Genomic DNA, 17273 nt, shown 5'->3' with positions numbered 1-17273 from the left:
TGGTCACAGCTTAACAAGGTTACCAGGCTTGAGTGCTTCTATCTCCAGGCTCACACAGTCAAACAGTGCCCAGAGATGCTGGCTCACTGGAGGATGTGCTCCCTATACAGATGTCTACTGCTAATTTGGTGTTTTTTGCTATGGAAACATGCTGCAGCTCACCACTCATTTTTTTTCTTCTCTTCCAGGTAGGCTGCAAAGCCATGATGGTTTTCTTCCAATACTGTGTCATGGCCAACTTCTTCTGGCTCCTGGTGGAAGGGCTATACCTTCACACCCTGCTGGTCATCTCCTTCTTTTCGGAGAGGAAGTACTTCTGGTGGTACATCTTGATTGGCTGGGGTACGCATCTTCTCAAACCTGAATTCCAGGAGGTGATCTGGGCAGGCATTTTTAACAGCATTTTAATCCCCAGACTTGGAGGTTCATGGGGGACAGAGACGTCCCATATGTTACATTGCAGGCTAGAATTCAGTACAACCAGGAGCAAGATTGAGTGACTAGAGGAGTTTAACAGTATTAGCCTAAATCTTCAAAGGTATTTCAGAGCTCAGTTTGTGCTAGGTTCATTGAGACTTGGCCACCCCAGTAACTTACACGACTGTTGACTCCTCATCACCTTTATAGTGAGTTGTTCCCACTTGATCCTGGCTGGGGTCCCAAGGCTGTAACATGCATTGACCTCAGATTGTAAAGGGGGGTCTCAACTAAGCAGGACTCCTGGACTGAACCTGACTGCAGTCCCTTGCTCTCCTTGTCTTAATGAATTCAGGCTAGGTAGCTATCCTGAGATTCCATCACCTGTGTGCTAAAGCTGATAACCTTCTGCTCACTGCATTCAGCATTTCTCCAGCTTTAATGTGAATCCAGTCTCACACACAAAAACAAATAAAATAAAATAAAATAAAATAAAATAAAATAAAATAAAATAAAATAAAATAAAATAAAATAAAATAAAATAAAATAAAATAAAATAAAATAAAATAAAATAAAATAAAATAAAATATGCTGAGGAAGGCAAAATGAAACTCCTTACAAAGTTGCCCAGAGTTGAACTGCAAACTTGCACAAATTAATCTTACTAGATCAACTCCATTCTCTGAAGAGGAAACAGATCTCTTTTCCATTATAAGCCACTTAGATGAAGTTTTATGTATAAAGCAAAAACGGCTTTCTATTCCATGTTCTCAATAGCTGAAACTGGAAAATAATTAGAGCAGGGAGTAATCTTGAAAAGAAATGAAAAAAAAATCATTTCTGTCATCTACGGGGGTATGCCTGGACTCAGGATTTGAGCAGTTAGCCATAGAGTAACTTCCATTGAAAGTGACAGGAGTTACGCTTGGGTACACACTGCAGAAGGGAGACGAATCTCCACACTATAAGCATAAGAAGAGGTGATGTTAGCAGGCCTTGTTTCGGATGCAGTTAATCAGGTTAGACCTTCTTTAAACCTGCCTTGCACATAGATACTCTTCCTTTTGGAACAGTACAGCTGAAAGATTTTAAGGAAAAATGTATGATTTTAAAGGAAATGTCTTGCATTGCTAATGTGTTCAGAGGTTGCTAGGGTAAGGAAGGGGAATTCAAGGAAATGACAGGTGCTTGAAGGATTTTTGGCCTTTCAGTCATCCATCATTTGCAAGAGCATCAGTGATGTGTCTGAAATGGATCATGCAAGAATTAATGATTTGGACACACTCATTGCAGTTCTGTTTGCATTTGGAAATCACTAGTAATACACAATGTACAATACTGTGACTAACACAAAACAGAGATGTTCCTTCCTGGCATATTTCCAATCTAAATTTAATCAAAGAGGAAAGAGGGACCGCAAGAATGGAACAGGACCACCTTAGTCAGGGAGAAGATTATGGAGTGAGGAGAGAAGGCAGGTTCATATGGCCAGCTGCTGTCATTACCATGTGAACTTGTCAGTGCAGGCTCCCTTGATAATGGAGATTCAGGCAACACAGTCAGGGAGTCCAAGGTAATACTCCTTGCCCTAAAGGAAACATCTAAAGTATCTCAGAAGGTCTCTGTCTTAAAACTGCATGTTTCTCTCCACTGATGCTAATGTGGTGACTGGCTTAGTTACTGGTGTCCACACTGGAAGTCTAAAATGATTCGTGCTCCTTGTGTTTCACCATCACCATTTTTGTTGCTTTTGTTTATTTATTTGATTGTGTTTGGCTTTACAGTGGGATGATAAATCAGGTAGGGAGCAATTTACAGGAAAGTCACCTGGCCAGTGGGAGAGAAAGGCAGAATGTTGTGTGCTAGGCACGTGAGCACGGATAGCATGAAACATTTGCCCACTGTTAAGGGAAGGCATCACATCAGTCACTCAGGAGAGAGGGAGTGTGGGGGAGAGCAGCCTTCAAAATGTGAACGATGATTTGTGACAGTAGCATCATCTCTTCTCTCTCCAGGTGCCCCCTCCGTGTTCATCACTGCTTGGACTATTGTGAAGATTTACTTTTTCAACGTTGGGTAAGCCTGTGGACTCAATTCTCTTTTCTGTATAATTCTTCCTTCCTTAATCTCCAAGGAAGGCCAATAAAATGCCTGAAGTTGTAGAAATCCAGACATCCTTCTGTAACCCCAAAGGCAGTCAGAGCAGAGGCTTTCTTTGCCCTGCCACCACACACCAGGACATTCTCCCAGACCTCCGTGAAGACACACAGTTACATGAATTTAGGCTTACTCTCTTTGTTTCCCGGTCTGATGATGAGGATATTTGCAGAGAATTTGTGGCCAGCCCCCAATGGTCCCATTTGGTGCACAAGTTTAGCAGCTGCCCCACACTTAGAGCAGCCCTTGACATCCTGCAGAACTGACCCTACATACACTAGCACAGCACAAACTTAATAAACACACCTTTTTTCCTCCCATAGAACAGCTTTAAAATCTCTGCTTTTTTTTTTTCTTTTTTTTTTTTTTTTCTCCAGACAAATCTTGGGATCTGTTCTTCATCCTCTTTAACTTAACAACTGCCTTTGATACTTTATATATGAAATAGATAGAATACAGATAAGTAAATGAGACAGATATTTGAGCTACCCAAGGAGACATGCAAGTAAACAGGATCTGATCTTGCAGCCCTCCCTCATGCTTTGACTCAAGCAGTCAAACCAGAGTAATTTGAAATGCTTTTATGAGAAAACACTCTGGAGAGTTACAGAATCAGGTGCTCATTATGTACTCACTGTGCATACACTGGCATCTTGCATTTACAGCATATGGTTAACTCCATTTTCTCCCTTGCATTCTCTCTCTCCAAATGTGTCCTGATTTGTCCTTATTTCAGTCAGAGAAGCAGCTCAGATTTCTCATTGCATTTTTTGATATATAGTCATGCTAACACATTTCCTTAGGGCTACTGAATTCTTTTAAGATTTCATTCTATATGCATAAAACTGACCTTATTTACTGTGTTAATAAATACCCTCTAAAATGAGAAAGAGACCTAAGGATTTAACCACTCTGACTACCAATTCTTCTTACTATATATTCCCACTCAGCTCCAGCAATTTTTAATAAAAATACAGACTGCTTTGCATTTTCTGGAGGCTTTAAAGTGCTACATTTTTGCACCAAGTAAAACAGAGTGTGAATTTACAGGATATTTTAGTACCTAATATAGATTATTTATTTTTATATTAAAATGACCTACAGAGAAAAATTACAAGAAATTAACCTAGATTAAATAAAACCTAATTATGTAAGATTTGTTAAACAGCATTAAGCCTCTATTGAGATATTCTAACTCCAAAGTAAAGTGACCTTCATTCAGACTGCCTGAATTTATTTTAAAAATGAAGTGCACTAGACATAATTAGGGCCACTTTAATTCTAAATGAAAGGGCAGTGTGCACCTGACTAAGTATAAATATCTGTATCTGAGCAATTCACTCTAGCCTCCTTTAATAGCCAGTAGAGATTTAGCCAGTGTGGTCCATGGACGGTAGTTCTTCAGTAATTTTTCTCAACCTAAAGGTGATGCTTAAAATAGGTCTCAGGAACTGTGCCCTAAATGTGAGTCTCTCCATCTACCATTACTCGCTCTGTCAGCATTTTGAGTTAGATGAGCTGAATCCAGCCAAAACTGTCTATAATGGGTTCCAACAATTTATTTCAAACATGAATGCAGACCAATTTTCATGAATGCTCTCCTGAAAATGTTCCCTTAATCACCTGACTGTTTTGAGGACTGCACAAAAATGTGTTCCTAGCTGCATTAGTCATTTCTAATTTATTCCTAGTTTGTTTTTTCCTTGTTGCCTTTAAATACAGTTCCAGATGACCTAGGTGAGTGGTGTGGTTTGCAGATCATTCTGATTCAGGAGGAGGTAAATTGCACCCTGGATCTTATGGACATGTCTGACTAGATCCATAGCTCAGATGCAGCCAGCTAGATTTAGTCAGACAAATCCCACCATATGCCTTCTGTTATCTTTTTCAAAAGAGGATTTTTATTTTATTTTTCCTGATGGTGCTGACTAATCAGTGCTTAAGGAAATCCCTATCCATGATCGTGGATAGCATTAGAGGCCTTACTAATCTGTGATTTTGGTAACTCTTCCTTGGAGGAAACCTCAGTGCAGGCGAAATTAAGCAAATATCCGCCCTCCCCCACTATCACCCCAACATAACATCTTCCAGCCCATTCCATTACCAAGGAGTGAAGTTCTCACAGCATTATATCTGGGCAAATGCTACCTACCAGTGCTCAAAGCCACTACAAAGGAAGTTGTCAGCCCTTCCCAGATCGTGCACGCCAGGTTTAGTGCTTTTCATATAACCTGTCACAGCCAACTTCAGCATTTAGGGAAACAAATTACCTGAGAAGGTTACACAGCTGCTTGTTTGCTTTTCCTGACATTCTAAGTCTGATTTTTTTTCTTTTTCTTTTTAGGTGCTGGGAGGAAATAATAGAATCCCCCTTCTGGTGGATCATTAAAGCTCCTATTTTGGTGTCTATTTTGGTAAAGTATCAGCACATTCTGCAAAGAAATCTTTAATACTAAGTCGGGGGGTGGAAACGTGTTGAGAAGTGTTCTGTAAAAATCCAAAGAAAGGCACTGACACTGTGATGTATATTGAATATCTGTCTTGGGATAAGGAAGCTCACCTTTTGGATAAACATCTTTGCCATTAACCATTGACTGCAGGAAGAGCTTGAGTGTTGGGGCATCCAAAGTGGAGCTCACTTAACTCAGACCAGCTCCATCTCATCTGGTTGCTCTGGGCATTCTGGTGCAGTAGCCATGGGAATTTGCAGCCAGAGGAGATCAAGGAACGTGCTTAAAAACCCAGAAAGACTCATTTTGTGTAATGAATCAATGTATGTCTAAATGAGATCAGATGAATTTTGCCATTAATGTTTTTGTTCTCTGAGCTCACCATATGCAGAACCCAGGGTGACTTGTTCAGTTGTAGGTGTCGACACTATAAAGTAATATGGGATGAGTCCTACCCTAAATTTCTACCTAGCTAGAAAGAAGATAGATGAAATCCTCCAGGTATTTGCCTTTTGTAATAGCATCCAATACAAAGCTGGATTCCAGCTATGTGTTTTTAAAGTTCTTGAGAAGCTTGGCTGATTTCCATACAGATCAGCAAAAATGCATCACTCCCTGCTTCTCTGGATATGATCAATTCTGACCACAGAAACCATGACACTTCTAAGGAACTCTGAGTACTTCCATCCTTGTTGAATATTATGTGTTTCTTATGTTAGGTATCGAGCCAAAACTTGAAATCAAATGAACTTGAGTTAAACTTAGCTTTGAGTTTTCTCAAATCAAGAAAAATGTGTGGGAAGGGAAGGAAAAGAGTACAACAGAAATCAAACTAAATGTGTCTCTTTTTAAACTGAAATCTTTTCTTAGACTTACATTCTTCTTATTCCACATATATTACGTGCACTGCACAGAGACCTTTTCTGTAGCATTTGTCATACAGAGATTCCAAACTGAAGCAGTTTGAATAATTACTTTTTACTCTATTCACCTTACTGAAAAGAAATAAAATACTTAATGACATGTCTCAAAATATTTATGTCACCATAGAAAGATAAAATAGTGTTTTCCCTTCCCCAAGATAACCTTTTGGTAAAGAAACACACCCTATTCTCCTAGGATCAATGATTCTATGTTTTCTTTTTGTCAGTAAATCATTTCCTCATTACCAAACAAAATCTACCCAGCAATTTCTGATTTTACTTTTGCAGATATCATATAAATCTGTCACAAAGGAAGGCCATGATAACAGCTATCTGATGAATAGCAGGTTTCTGCAGGGAGGAATGCAACATTTTCTGCATGTCAACTGAAATAAAGCATAGACCTCAACTGAAGGAAGAAATACATACGTATAAGTTAAAAGTTAGAAAAATCTGTCCAACCTAAAGATATTAAGCACTGGGAATGGGGTCAAGTGCCTTTAATTGTATTCTAAGTTGAAAAATATGCTGAACAACTTCTCCGGTTGCCTGACAGCTGTATCTTCTACCATGCAATGCTAAGGCCATACTAAACCTTTAAGTCACACCCCACCTGCTTACAACTGCCCTATTTCTTTCTCCATGTTTACTCTTAGCCACAACAAGCCAACACAGTCAATATTTAATATATGACAGGAAACTGGGAAGCAGTTCCAATCCTACCTGCAGTGCTGCAACTTGTGTGCTATTAATGTTCATTAGAGTAATTGATCTAAGTAATTCTGTTTTGAACTGATAAATTTTACTTGCCATCAAGTCAGATGCAAACCATTTTATAAACAAATAAATATGAACAGAAACTATAATAAATGGCATGGGGTAGATAAAGAATCATTAAGTAATGCATCATAACAAAGAAATACAATTAATTTCAATCACTCATAAACTTCTAAAAAAAGAGTGATTGTCTAAATGAGAGATACTTTAATCTACTTTATTCACCTGTTGTTGAGATAAATGTAGGAATTGCTAGGGGAAATGTCACAATTTGTTTTTTTGCAGAAAATGAAATTGGCTGGTTAACACAACACCTACCAGCCTTTAAATCTCTAAAAATCAGAATTATATGTGCCTTCACTAAACATGAAAGGATAAAGAAAGAGGTTGTTTGCCAAACTAAAACTGAACTAAGTCCACAGAAATCCACAATCACTTTTTTTCTGTTGTATATGTTGCATGAAAAACAGCATGGTTCAAGGGATAGGACTTTAGAAGCAAGTAGATCTTCCTTCAACTCTTGCCATCTATTAGCTCTACACCTTGTTTATAAAGTAAGATTAGCATTGTTTGAGTATGTTAATGGAGCATTCTGAGATTTTTAAGTGAAAAGCACCATCTAAAAGCTAGGTATTAGCTGGATTTGTGGGGTCTAACCTTGTAGAAGATAACGTTTTCCACCACTGTGTTGGTGAGGTATGTCCGTTGCTATACAAGGTCTCTGACTTCTCTCCAGAGAAGAAATGCCCAGTAGCATTGAGAAGAGGCCTGCTTAAGTGGATCCTGCTTTGTGTTTTGTTTTGGTTTCTTTGGCTTTCCGCCTCAGTCTTTGACATGCTCAGCAGCCGGTCCCATGTCACCGTCTCCTGAGGGCTTTGACGTCCGTCGCTCCGCTAACTCCCAAGGCTCTTTTCCCACCCTGTCGTCGGCTCTCCCCCGCGCAGCAGGACGTCGTGCATAGCTGTGCTCTATGGGTTTGACATCATCATACTTGGGATATATGACACAAAGTCCCAAGCAGGCTGATGTCAGGCCCAAGATGGCTGCCATCCTATGTCGGTTAACTATGTGCTCCTAGAGTGGGGTTCTCTGCTCATGGCTTGTTAACAACGGCTTGCTCCATGGCAAAAATATTGCAGTGAAAGGAATCCCCTTTAATGATCATCTCTTTTCACTGGAGAATAATACTGCAGGAGCATAATTCTTACTTCTTTTTCTGTTTCCTTTCTCCCCGGCCCAACAGGTGAACTTCATCCTCTTCATTTGCATCATCCGTATCTTAGTCCAGAAGTTGCATTCCCCAGACGTTGGGCACAATGAAACCAGCCAATATTCGTAAGTCCTAGACTTTTCAATTGTATTGTATGATTTTGCAAAACTTGTTTGGGTCTTAGTTGAAGTACTGCACCTGTCTGCATTTTACTCACCAGAATCTCATAATTGTTAATTGACTAAAGATGATCAGAAATCAGGAAATGGGACATTTGCCTAAATGGCTGGGCACGAGAGCAACAATAATGGTCATGAAACAAAAAGGCCTTTTTCAATGTATATTCAATATTGGATTCAGAAGGTCAAGAAATCCTGATGGAAAACAAAAAGTAGCAAAATCTACAGTAGAGGTGCTTTTTAAAATGAAATAGTTACTCTCAGCACACTTTTTTCAAAGAAAGATCCAGAAAATTCATACATTCAGTACAATCTGTGGCAAATTTTCCCTATCTTAAGGAAGACCCCTGAACCAGATTGAATTAATCCATCCCTAATATACCCATTTCTCTTCGCTGTTGATAATTAACATTGTCTTAAAAGTTTTGCTTAGTGTAGCACTTTTATCCTAGGGATAAAAATTGACCCTAATGGGACTTTTTGTAATGAACAACAAGTGAGATCAGCATCTGCCTTTGTGTGCAAGACTGGTCTTAGGTGCAGCACTTTAAGACTAAGAATCAGTCTATATGTATGGATTTCTTATGACTTCAAAGTAAACAAAATAAAAGTTCAGACTTACCTCATTTTTGTCTCCTGCCACTGTCCTGGCTTAGCATTTTAAATATCCTGGATATTTATTGAAGGATTTCTAGAAAATAACTGAAAAGGAAAAAAGTACAGTGTCTACCTGGTCATGGCTCATAAAATCTTTGTCTTTGGAGGGAGCTATGTACGTTGAAGAATATGAACTCAGTTCATCCTTCTGCAAGATGGAAGACTTAATATCAGTATGGTTCTTAAATATCAACCAACCATAATACTGAGTCTTTCTCTCTAGTGATGGTAAATGATGTATTTCATCTCCTAAAGATTCTCGGATTTATGAAAGGAAATTCCAGTATTTCACCTGAACTTCTTCCTTCAGCTGCCAAAACCAATTATTTCTTTTTCCATCATCATAACACGCCAACATTACCAGGTCCCCTGCTTTCTATCACGTCTCTTTATGTATTTCCAGTTGGGCATTGTATCATCCTGCCTTCAGGACTACAACAGCTTTAGCCAGGTAGATAGATTAAATCAGCATATTGAAATATGTCCTAGCACTATGCAGCAGCCTGGAGCAGTTGGCTCCCATTCATCTCTGTAGAAGTGCTGCCAACAAGCATCAGAAGGGTTATGCCCAGATTACCTAGCAGGTCATGCTGAGCTTTGAGTTCAGGGCTTTTTTCTACACATTTTCCAGTGAAGTGTGAGCTGCCAGTAAATCTCTCATTGCCTGGTAAACAAGCCTAGCATGACATGGCAGTAAGTAACTCAGACTTCCCCTCACTGGCCTGCCAGACAGGAACCAATTGCTGAAGTATGAATGATCTTCATGTCTTCAGTTCCTCACCTTCCTCCTCATCCTGGAAAAGCATCTCAGCTCCATTAGGGCATGAAGCAGTTGCTCACATATAGGTGTCCAGTCCATATGAAATGCTGTAGGACACGATATACTTGCCTACGCCTGGCATCTAGGACACAGGACTTACGGGAGACTTGTACTTTTATACAGTGACAGCTAGGTACATTTGGGGTCCAGATCCTTTTATAAATGCCATCCAGCATGTGATCTCCAGTCCTTTTATATGTCATACCCCTATTATCTGAAACGCTGCTGCTTGCTTCAGGGGGTTTGGCCTGCAGGACCCAAGAGAGCTTACCAAAAAGTGTTGTTAATGATAAGTGCTGGTTCCTCCTGCCAAATCTGGGATGAATATGTTTTAAACTAACAAGATCAGGGATATCTCATTTGAATTTCTCCCTCCTTCTCTTGTTTATTTTATATTGTTTATTTTTGAAAAATAACATGTTGATATGTTGATCGTATTGTTCAATTCCAACCAGTTTCGGTTTTAGCTGCAGGCTGGAAATTCAGGTATGCTACTGACTCACTCATTAATGCCATACACACTGAGCCAGGCTTTAATGTATCAGAGACTGTGAAAACAAGTCTCCCAAAACAGCTTTCTGCAAATGACAGAGACTTGTGCAAGAACAGGACAGCAATATTTCAGGGAAATAGAAGAAGAAAACATCTCGTTTTCTGCAAAAGGAAGGTTGAACAAAATTCATCTCTTTCTATTCTGTGCATGTTCATAGATCAATATCACCATCAAAGTTTTCTGGGCAACTTTCCATTATGCGTTCAGGAACATGACTAAAATGTTGGTTCACCCTTACCACTCCCACTGGGAGGAGTAGGTTTGGTGCAGGCTAGTGGAAACGTGTTTTTCCTAAATTACCTGTCACCATGTATATCTGTCAGAAAGGAAAGGTATAAGACATGTAACCTGTGCCAGGAGTGAAAGTTAATTTTTTTGAGAAGCCATGGCTTCCAGCAGGTAACATTAACCAACTTGAGACAACCTCTCAAGCAGTTCTGTCTCCTTCACAGTCAGCTTCATCGGAGAAATTACACCATGACTAGGGACAGCAGTTTTCCTTGTTGTGGTTTTCAGGGAGGTCTTTTTAATATTATGAGGCCAGACAAGAGGGAGCTTGCCTTGAAGATGACAGAAGAGACAAAACATCACACGGTATTTTGGGGAAGCTAAGTGCTGGAAGCAAGAGACTGGTTTAAATTGCTGTGCAAACTGGAGGAGGGAGCTCCTAAGCGTACAGGTATATAGGCACTGCTCATTGCTAGAGTTCAGCCAGGAGGAACAAAAAAAAAAAAAAAAAAAAAAAAAAAGCTGTACCTGAGACCTCAACATTGTCTGAAATTATAAGACAAAATTTTCTAATCCACTGGAGGCTGTAAACAGCTCCCCTACAAATAGGGTAGATGAAAGTGGCATCACTTCAGATTCCTTTAGCTTGACTTGTTCCTGAAAGATGGGAGAGGAGAGATCTCTGCAAAGCCAGTGTTGATAGAAAAATGAGATTTGCTCAGAAAATGACTTGCTTTCTCATTTGTCAGGAGCTGGGGGTAATTAGGGGTGGATCATAGTAATGTAGGTAATGGAGGGAGTTGCATCTTACAGCAAGTAACATGGAACTCTGATGGTCACTGATGATAGTGACAGTCCTTGCTTTCCTGGGGACAGGACATCCTCTGGCAGAGCAAGACATGAACGAAAACTCAGATTTTGAGTCCAGTTTTAACTTTGAGCATGGGATATGTTCATATTTAACTATGTCAGTTTTAACTATGAGCAGAGATGTGCCTGCTAGTGTGGGATGGGGTGAGAAAAAGGCATATTCCTGGAAAGTTCCTCAGCTTCCTGCAGGCACTGATGTTGCCTGGAATGAGCTGCAGCCAGCAGGATTTCCTTGGAGAACCACAGCCTCCAACCAGAGCTTTAACATCAAACTGTCTTTGGGCCAGGCCCAGGGAAAGCTGGAAATGTCTTCTGGGAGATACAGTGATGAACATCATCTGCATAAAGCTGGCACAGCAGCCTTCCCGGTGGGCTTATACAGATGGAAAACAAATGAAGATGATCTGAGGGGATTGAGCCTTATGGGATCTGGGAGGTGAAGGGTTTGTGTATGGAAGAACAAGTATTTCCAGCATCTTAGCCTTACCTTCAATTCCTCCAGAAGTCTCTGGGAGAGGAGGAAGCTGGAGGATGTAGGTGACCAAGGGAGCCAAAACCACCTTAAGCAACCTTAAATTCTTAATTTCTTAAATCCTTATTTATTTTTTTGTCAGCTAGATTCTAATAATGATTAGATTTAATAAATTATCATCTCTTCCTAATTAGACCACTGATTACCCAGCCTGATGCCATTAAGCACTAATACTGCTCATCCCCCTCCTTTGGAGACATTCATTGTGCGATAGCCTGTCATTATTCTGAGCTAAACATACCATTTCTCTCCCAGAAGCTGTAATTTTCAGAAATCCTAAGCAAACAAAGACAGCGCTAGATGATGATTTAGCTTGTAGAGATGAAAAAAGATCTCTGGTGGGAGGGGAAGAAGAGAGGAGGGGAGAAAGAAATACCTCCATTGAAGTTACTGGGAATAAAGATATCACATTTTAATTTGTCACCACATCTGAAATCACCAGCCATCTGCAGTCTGCAGGCCAAGGAGAAATGATCTAGGGCTGATCACTGCTTCAGCCAAAGATGTATATTTCTTTGAGATCTGTTAATGAGAAGGAAAGTAAGCGTGTGGAAATGTGCCCATAATGGTCCTTGGCTTGTGTGATCAGGCATAGAGTAACCATGCCCAGCTGAGGGTCTGGTTCCACATTTCATCGCATCCCAGCCCAAGTTGTCAGGGGGATCTTAGGGACGTTAAGCTGTGAGGAGCTAATCTCAGCTCCCTCGCTTTGCTATATCCCAGACATTTCTGCCCAGTAGGTGAGGGCAACATCCTGACATTGCTCGCTCGAGGCTGCTGTTGAAAACCTGGATGTTCCCAGGACCTCAGGGTCAATGGCCCGTATCACATCGCCTAACAACAAACAAAGACATTTAACGTTCGTGATGCGGGCGACAACATCGTGATCCTGGCAATCGGCAAATATGTACAGCAGCAAATTAAAGTTTCAGGGTTGCGTAAGGCTCAGCTGCAGGATTTCTCATCAGCTTACCCTTTAGCTCCTCTTCCCTCTCCCCTTATGACTCATGTTTGTCTTTCCAACAGGAGACTGGCCAAGTCCACCTTGCTGCTGATCCCTCTCTTTGGCATTCACTACATCATGTTTGCTTTCTTCCCTGACAATTTCAAAACGGAAGTTAAGCTGGTCTTTGAGCTCGTGGTTGGGTCGTTCCAGGTAAGTCACCCTTTGGACCACCAGTTAGTCACCACATCCGTCACGGGAATATACGAACATCTGAGCTGGGTTTTCCTTGGATGTACCCAATACAGTTCTTATGCCTTTGGGGAAAAAGCTCCTCACTCCTGCTCAGCAGGGATGGAAGATAATGTTATATTTTGCCTCCTGAAATTCCAGGAGGAGATTCTCTCTCCTCATTTTAGGCAGTTGGAAAGAAAATATATCTTTATAAGCTAGTCCCCTGTTAGGTGTTTTTTGTTTGTTCATTTGTTTGTTTGTTTTACTTAACAGAGAAAATCAAGCACCTCCATTCAGTTTATGTATCACTAACACAGTAAGATGAGATAAACACCCTTCAGCAAGAGTGTTTTTCAGCAAGAGTGCATTAATGGCATTCTACTCTGTTTTCAACAAGCTGACTTTCGTGCACCATCTCTTCTGTTAGCAAAGTCCTGCCTCTAGATCCTGCCCAAGGCAAGGGGCAGGTGAAGGAGGCAGATTCCACAGGAGGATGCATTAATCTTGAGGAAACCCTGACAGAGTTTTCTTTGAAGACCTTCTCACACACTTCACTTCAGTCACTTCCAGAACTGGGCTGTTAACCTTGGCCTTGCTGTTGCATTGAGAAAAAAATAATAATAATAAAATAAAATATAAAATAAAATAAAATAAAATAAAATAAAATAAAATAAAATAAAATAAAATAAAATAAAATAAAATAATGTACATTTGTACCCATCCATTGGTTGGCTCTAGCCACTTTGGCACAGCCTCCAGGCAGAATCCCTCTCTGTGTACCATACACATGTCAGAGATATGCTTAGATGTTAACTCAGTATATTTGTTAACATCCCTGCCTACATCATCACTTCACATCTGGCAACTCTGAGAGTTAGATGGACCTGTTCTCAGTTCCTGTCTTTAGTGTTTGCAAACATAAGGGCTGGAGAGAATTTTGGTTTTTTCAATGAAAGGTGAGATTCTCAAAATATAGGGGTGATGGGAAAGGAACAGTTTAGCCCTATTCTGTGCCTAAGATATTTCTGACCTTGACAACACACTAGTGAGCATGGTTAGATCTCCCCAGTTTTAGCTGTGGGAAACAATCTGGCTCTGGTATCCCATGCAGTTGCCTTTAACATCCAAGTCAGAGTGACCAAGTGCTCCACTTACAGCTGAGCTGACTGCTGATGGCTTTAAACATCAATCTGGAGCAAGCTTTGGACTCATAGCCATGCTTCAGTGTCCCCTAACCAATCTTCCCCTGCTGCTTTTACAGGGAAGATGCAACCAAGTGGTTTCTAAGGGGCACCTCAGTAGTGCCTTTCTCCAGGGCTGGAGTGAGGTTGAGTTGCGGTCTTGAGGAGTATAAGCTATGATGTGCTAAAACTCTGTTCTCTCCTTTCCCCTAGGGATTTGTGGTGGCAGTTCTGTACTGTTTCCTCAATGGGGAGGTAAGATCAACAATGTTCGCTGGTTAATGTTTGCAGCTGAGGCAAATTGAATGCTTGCAGAGAGCAGATTGAGGAGTGTCCCCTTTCTGATATTACCACACTGGGGGAACGTTTCCAAGTCAAATGGTTCACCCCACAAAAACAACTCAGCCATTTGGCAGACAGTTTCCAGTATAATTAATAAACATTTTAGGACTTTAATGTGCACTTTAGTATTTCTGCTACTGAGTCTTTCCTTTACTCTTGAGACAGCATGAGCAAAACTCATATATAACCTTGTATAAACCCTGATCTGAAGGGATCTCCTTCAGCAGGTGATAAAGCCCATCTTCTGAGTCCTACTCATGCTTACCCTCTCAAGGAAACCTCCACAGACTCAGGCCCACTGCCAGGATGGAGGCCTGTTACCACTGATATTTTTGTACCATGCTCCATCTGCCTATAAGAAATTCAGCAGAGACTGAGCAAACCCAAACTGCAAAGTCTACCAAGTAGGTGTGAGCAGCTGAGAGCTTGGAGCTGCTGCTGTCAGCTGGAGCACGTTCAGCTCAATAAACTGACAAGAAACAGCTGTGATCTGGGTTGTGTTCCAGCTTCCTGGGGAGAGGAAGAGTGTCCAGAATCACAACTTGCTCTCTTACAGCTCTGCTTCTTCTCTCAGCCATGCTGATGCCATGTGTGCATCACGCAGTGGCATGCAGCTCCAGCAGAGACCTTTGCTGGTAAGCCTGCTCAGAGCAGGGCAATGCCACACAAACCTATTAACAATGCCAAAACCAAATAGGATTGATGTGACTTGTTATGCACAGGCCAATGCCAGGAGAATATGATTCTACCTTAGAGAAATTGATCTTGACTTTTTCACAATTCCAGTCCTGGGGTTTGCATCTGTGTTGTTGTACTCTTCCTGTGCTTGCTGATCCCAGAGACCCTCAGACACAGCTATTTTGTCTAATTCATACCATTATCCAAATCTTTGCACTGGAAGCCTGTATGAGGGGACAGGACGGTGGCCAGATTTGTTCAGGTTTTGAATCTGAACAGTGCAGACCGGATGATGTGTGTAAACTCTCCGAGCAGGAACAAGGAGCTTCTGTCAAAAAAGCGCAGCTGTATTGACAGCTGTACAAACAAGCTGTAGTTAAATCGGTTGTATTTGGGCAAAAACAGGGCAGTAAAAAGAAATCCTAATTGCACACAAAGTATAGAACATGTTTCCGTTGAAGTTAAGTAGTCTGACACCTTCACCTTGTCAGATTATCAACTTTCTGCTGGCCTTTCTGCTGAAGCTCAGGAATTTCTGCACTGTTAGTTTATTGACTGGAGTGTCACCTCTCCTCTAAGTGGCTAACAGTTCTTACCAGGTTGAGTTTAGTGACCTGTATAAAATAATTCTTGGCCCCCAAGTACTTGGCTTGCCCATTGCTGCTCACACAAACAAGAGCAATAGAAAACTGCCTTCTGCTGACATATTTGTCTTTCCACCACCTAGGTCCAAGCTGAGCTCAAGCGAAAGTGGCGAAGGTGGCACATGGAACGGTTCCTGGACTCAGACATGAAGTATCACCACCCTTCCTTAGGCAGCAACGGCACCAATTTCAGCACCCAGATCTCCATGCTGACCAAGTGCTCGCCAAAGACACGCCGGTGCTCCAGCTTCCAGGCCGAATTCTCTCTGGTGTGACGGGGAGAGGCTCTCCAAGTACTGAGCATCCAAGGGAGAGAAGGATCCCCAGGAACCAGTGACACATTGACAAGCCCATGTGAAATGATGTGCTCTGCATGAGCCAACAGGACAAAGTACTGGAAAAGCCACTGGCATCCAGAACAAGATCAGACAAGCTAAGAGGCAGAGAAATACTTTTCCTCTCCCTCTTTTCAGACCTTTCGCTCTAAGTTGGTGCCCTCAGGGGCTGATAACTATGAGTAAAGGTCCCTGTCACTTGAGGAGAGCCTGGGAGATCCTATTATAAATACTGAAGTGAGGGGGGAAAGGGAGGGGAGAGCCTGAGTCCTTGGTGGCTTTACCAGAACCGGCATCTCTGAAACAGATAAATTGCACTTTTTAAAAGATTACGAAATGAGCCAGTAAAGGAGAGAGGAAGGCAAGAAGTGGAAAAAATAAAATAAAATTAAAATTAAAATTAAAAAAAAAAACAAACTTCTGAATGTGCCAAAAGCCCAGTTAAGAGGTGGTGATAAGGCACCAAAGAGAGTCGGAGATGGAAAGAAGGGACAGGAGGAACATGAGCAGGAAGGGGAGAGGCCAGCACATGACCCCTGCCCTGTGTTTTACCCGTGCGAAGAAGAAGCTGCGGCACCAGGAATGCCCCTTGGAGGATGCCCCAATGTTGGAGCGAATTCTGCTAATTGCTCACCACCTTCATTAGCAAAAGGTTTCGGAGCATTATTGGGTGCCCTCTGGAAATGCAGTTTGCTGAGAAGGAGCAGCACAAATGTCCTTCTCTGCACTGCCTTCGTGGCATCGTGTCTTGTTTGGTTGTTTTCAATGAACAGGAAACTCGATTTGCATGTATAAAAACCAGGTACAGATGCCAAAAGCGGAGAACGGCTGTGTTTTTCATTCTTTTTAAGTTCGCCCATCGATCTTGGTGCATTACTGCACCCAGCATCATTAGGGATCAGGGGAAAGCAATTGGTCTGTAATTCGTTTGCACTTGCTTAGCACACACTGCCAGGGAAGGGAGATGTAGAACCCTGTAATCCTTAATTGAATCAGACCTGCCATAAGGAGCCACTCTCCAGATGAAAAAAATTAGCTTCACAGCAGCAAGCAAAATTGCTTTCATCAAAACAAGGTTTGCTCAGCACGTAACTGGCACTCCAGGAGTCAGGAAGGAGCAAAGGAGCTATTAAATTGATTTCT

The 17273-nt window shown here is 41.4% G+C and overlaps 1 protein-coding gene across 1 annotated transcript in view; it reads left to right on the top strand.

Annotated features, from left to right (window-relative positions):
- Positions 1-16070, top strand: part of VIPR1 (vasoactive intestinal peptide receptor 1) — a gene marked incomplete at both ends in the record, with an annotated part of 87620 nt that extends 71550 nt beyond the window's left edge. The window contains 7 exons of the mRNA XM_084283021.1: positions 189-342; positions 2433-2493; positions 4919-4988; positions 7968-8059; positions 12800-12929; positions 14345-14386; positions 15879-16070. Coding sequence (XP_084139147.1) covers positions 189-342; positions 2433-2493; positions 4919-4988; positions 7968-8059; positions 12800-12929; positions 14345-14386; positions 15879-16070 — 741 coding nt within the window. The remainder of the gene's footprint in view (positions 1-188; positions 343-2432; positions 2494-4918; positions 4989-7967; positions 8060-12799; positions 12930-14344; positions 14387-15878) is intronic.
- Positions 16071-17273: the final 1203 nt, after the last annotated feature.

Source organism: Netta rufina (assembly GCF_964035555.1).
Source record: "Netta rufina genome assembly, chromosome: 2".
In the NCBI taxonomy this organism is placed as follows: Eukaryota; Metazoa; Chordata; class Aves; order Anseriformes; family Anatidae; genus Netta; species Netta rufina.
This window is presented reverse-complemented; position numbering and strand designations above follow the sequence as displayed.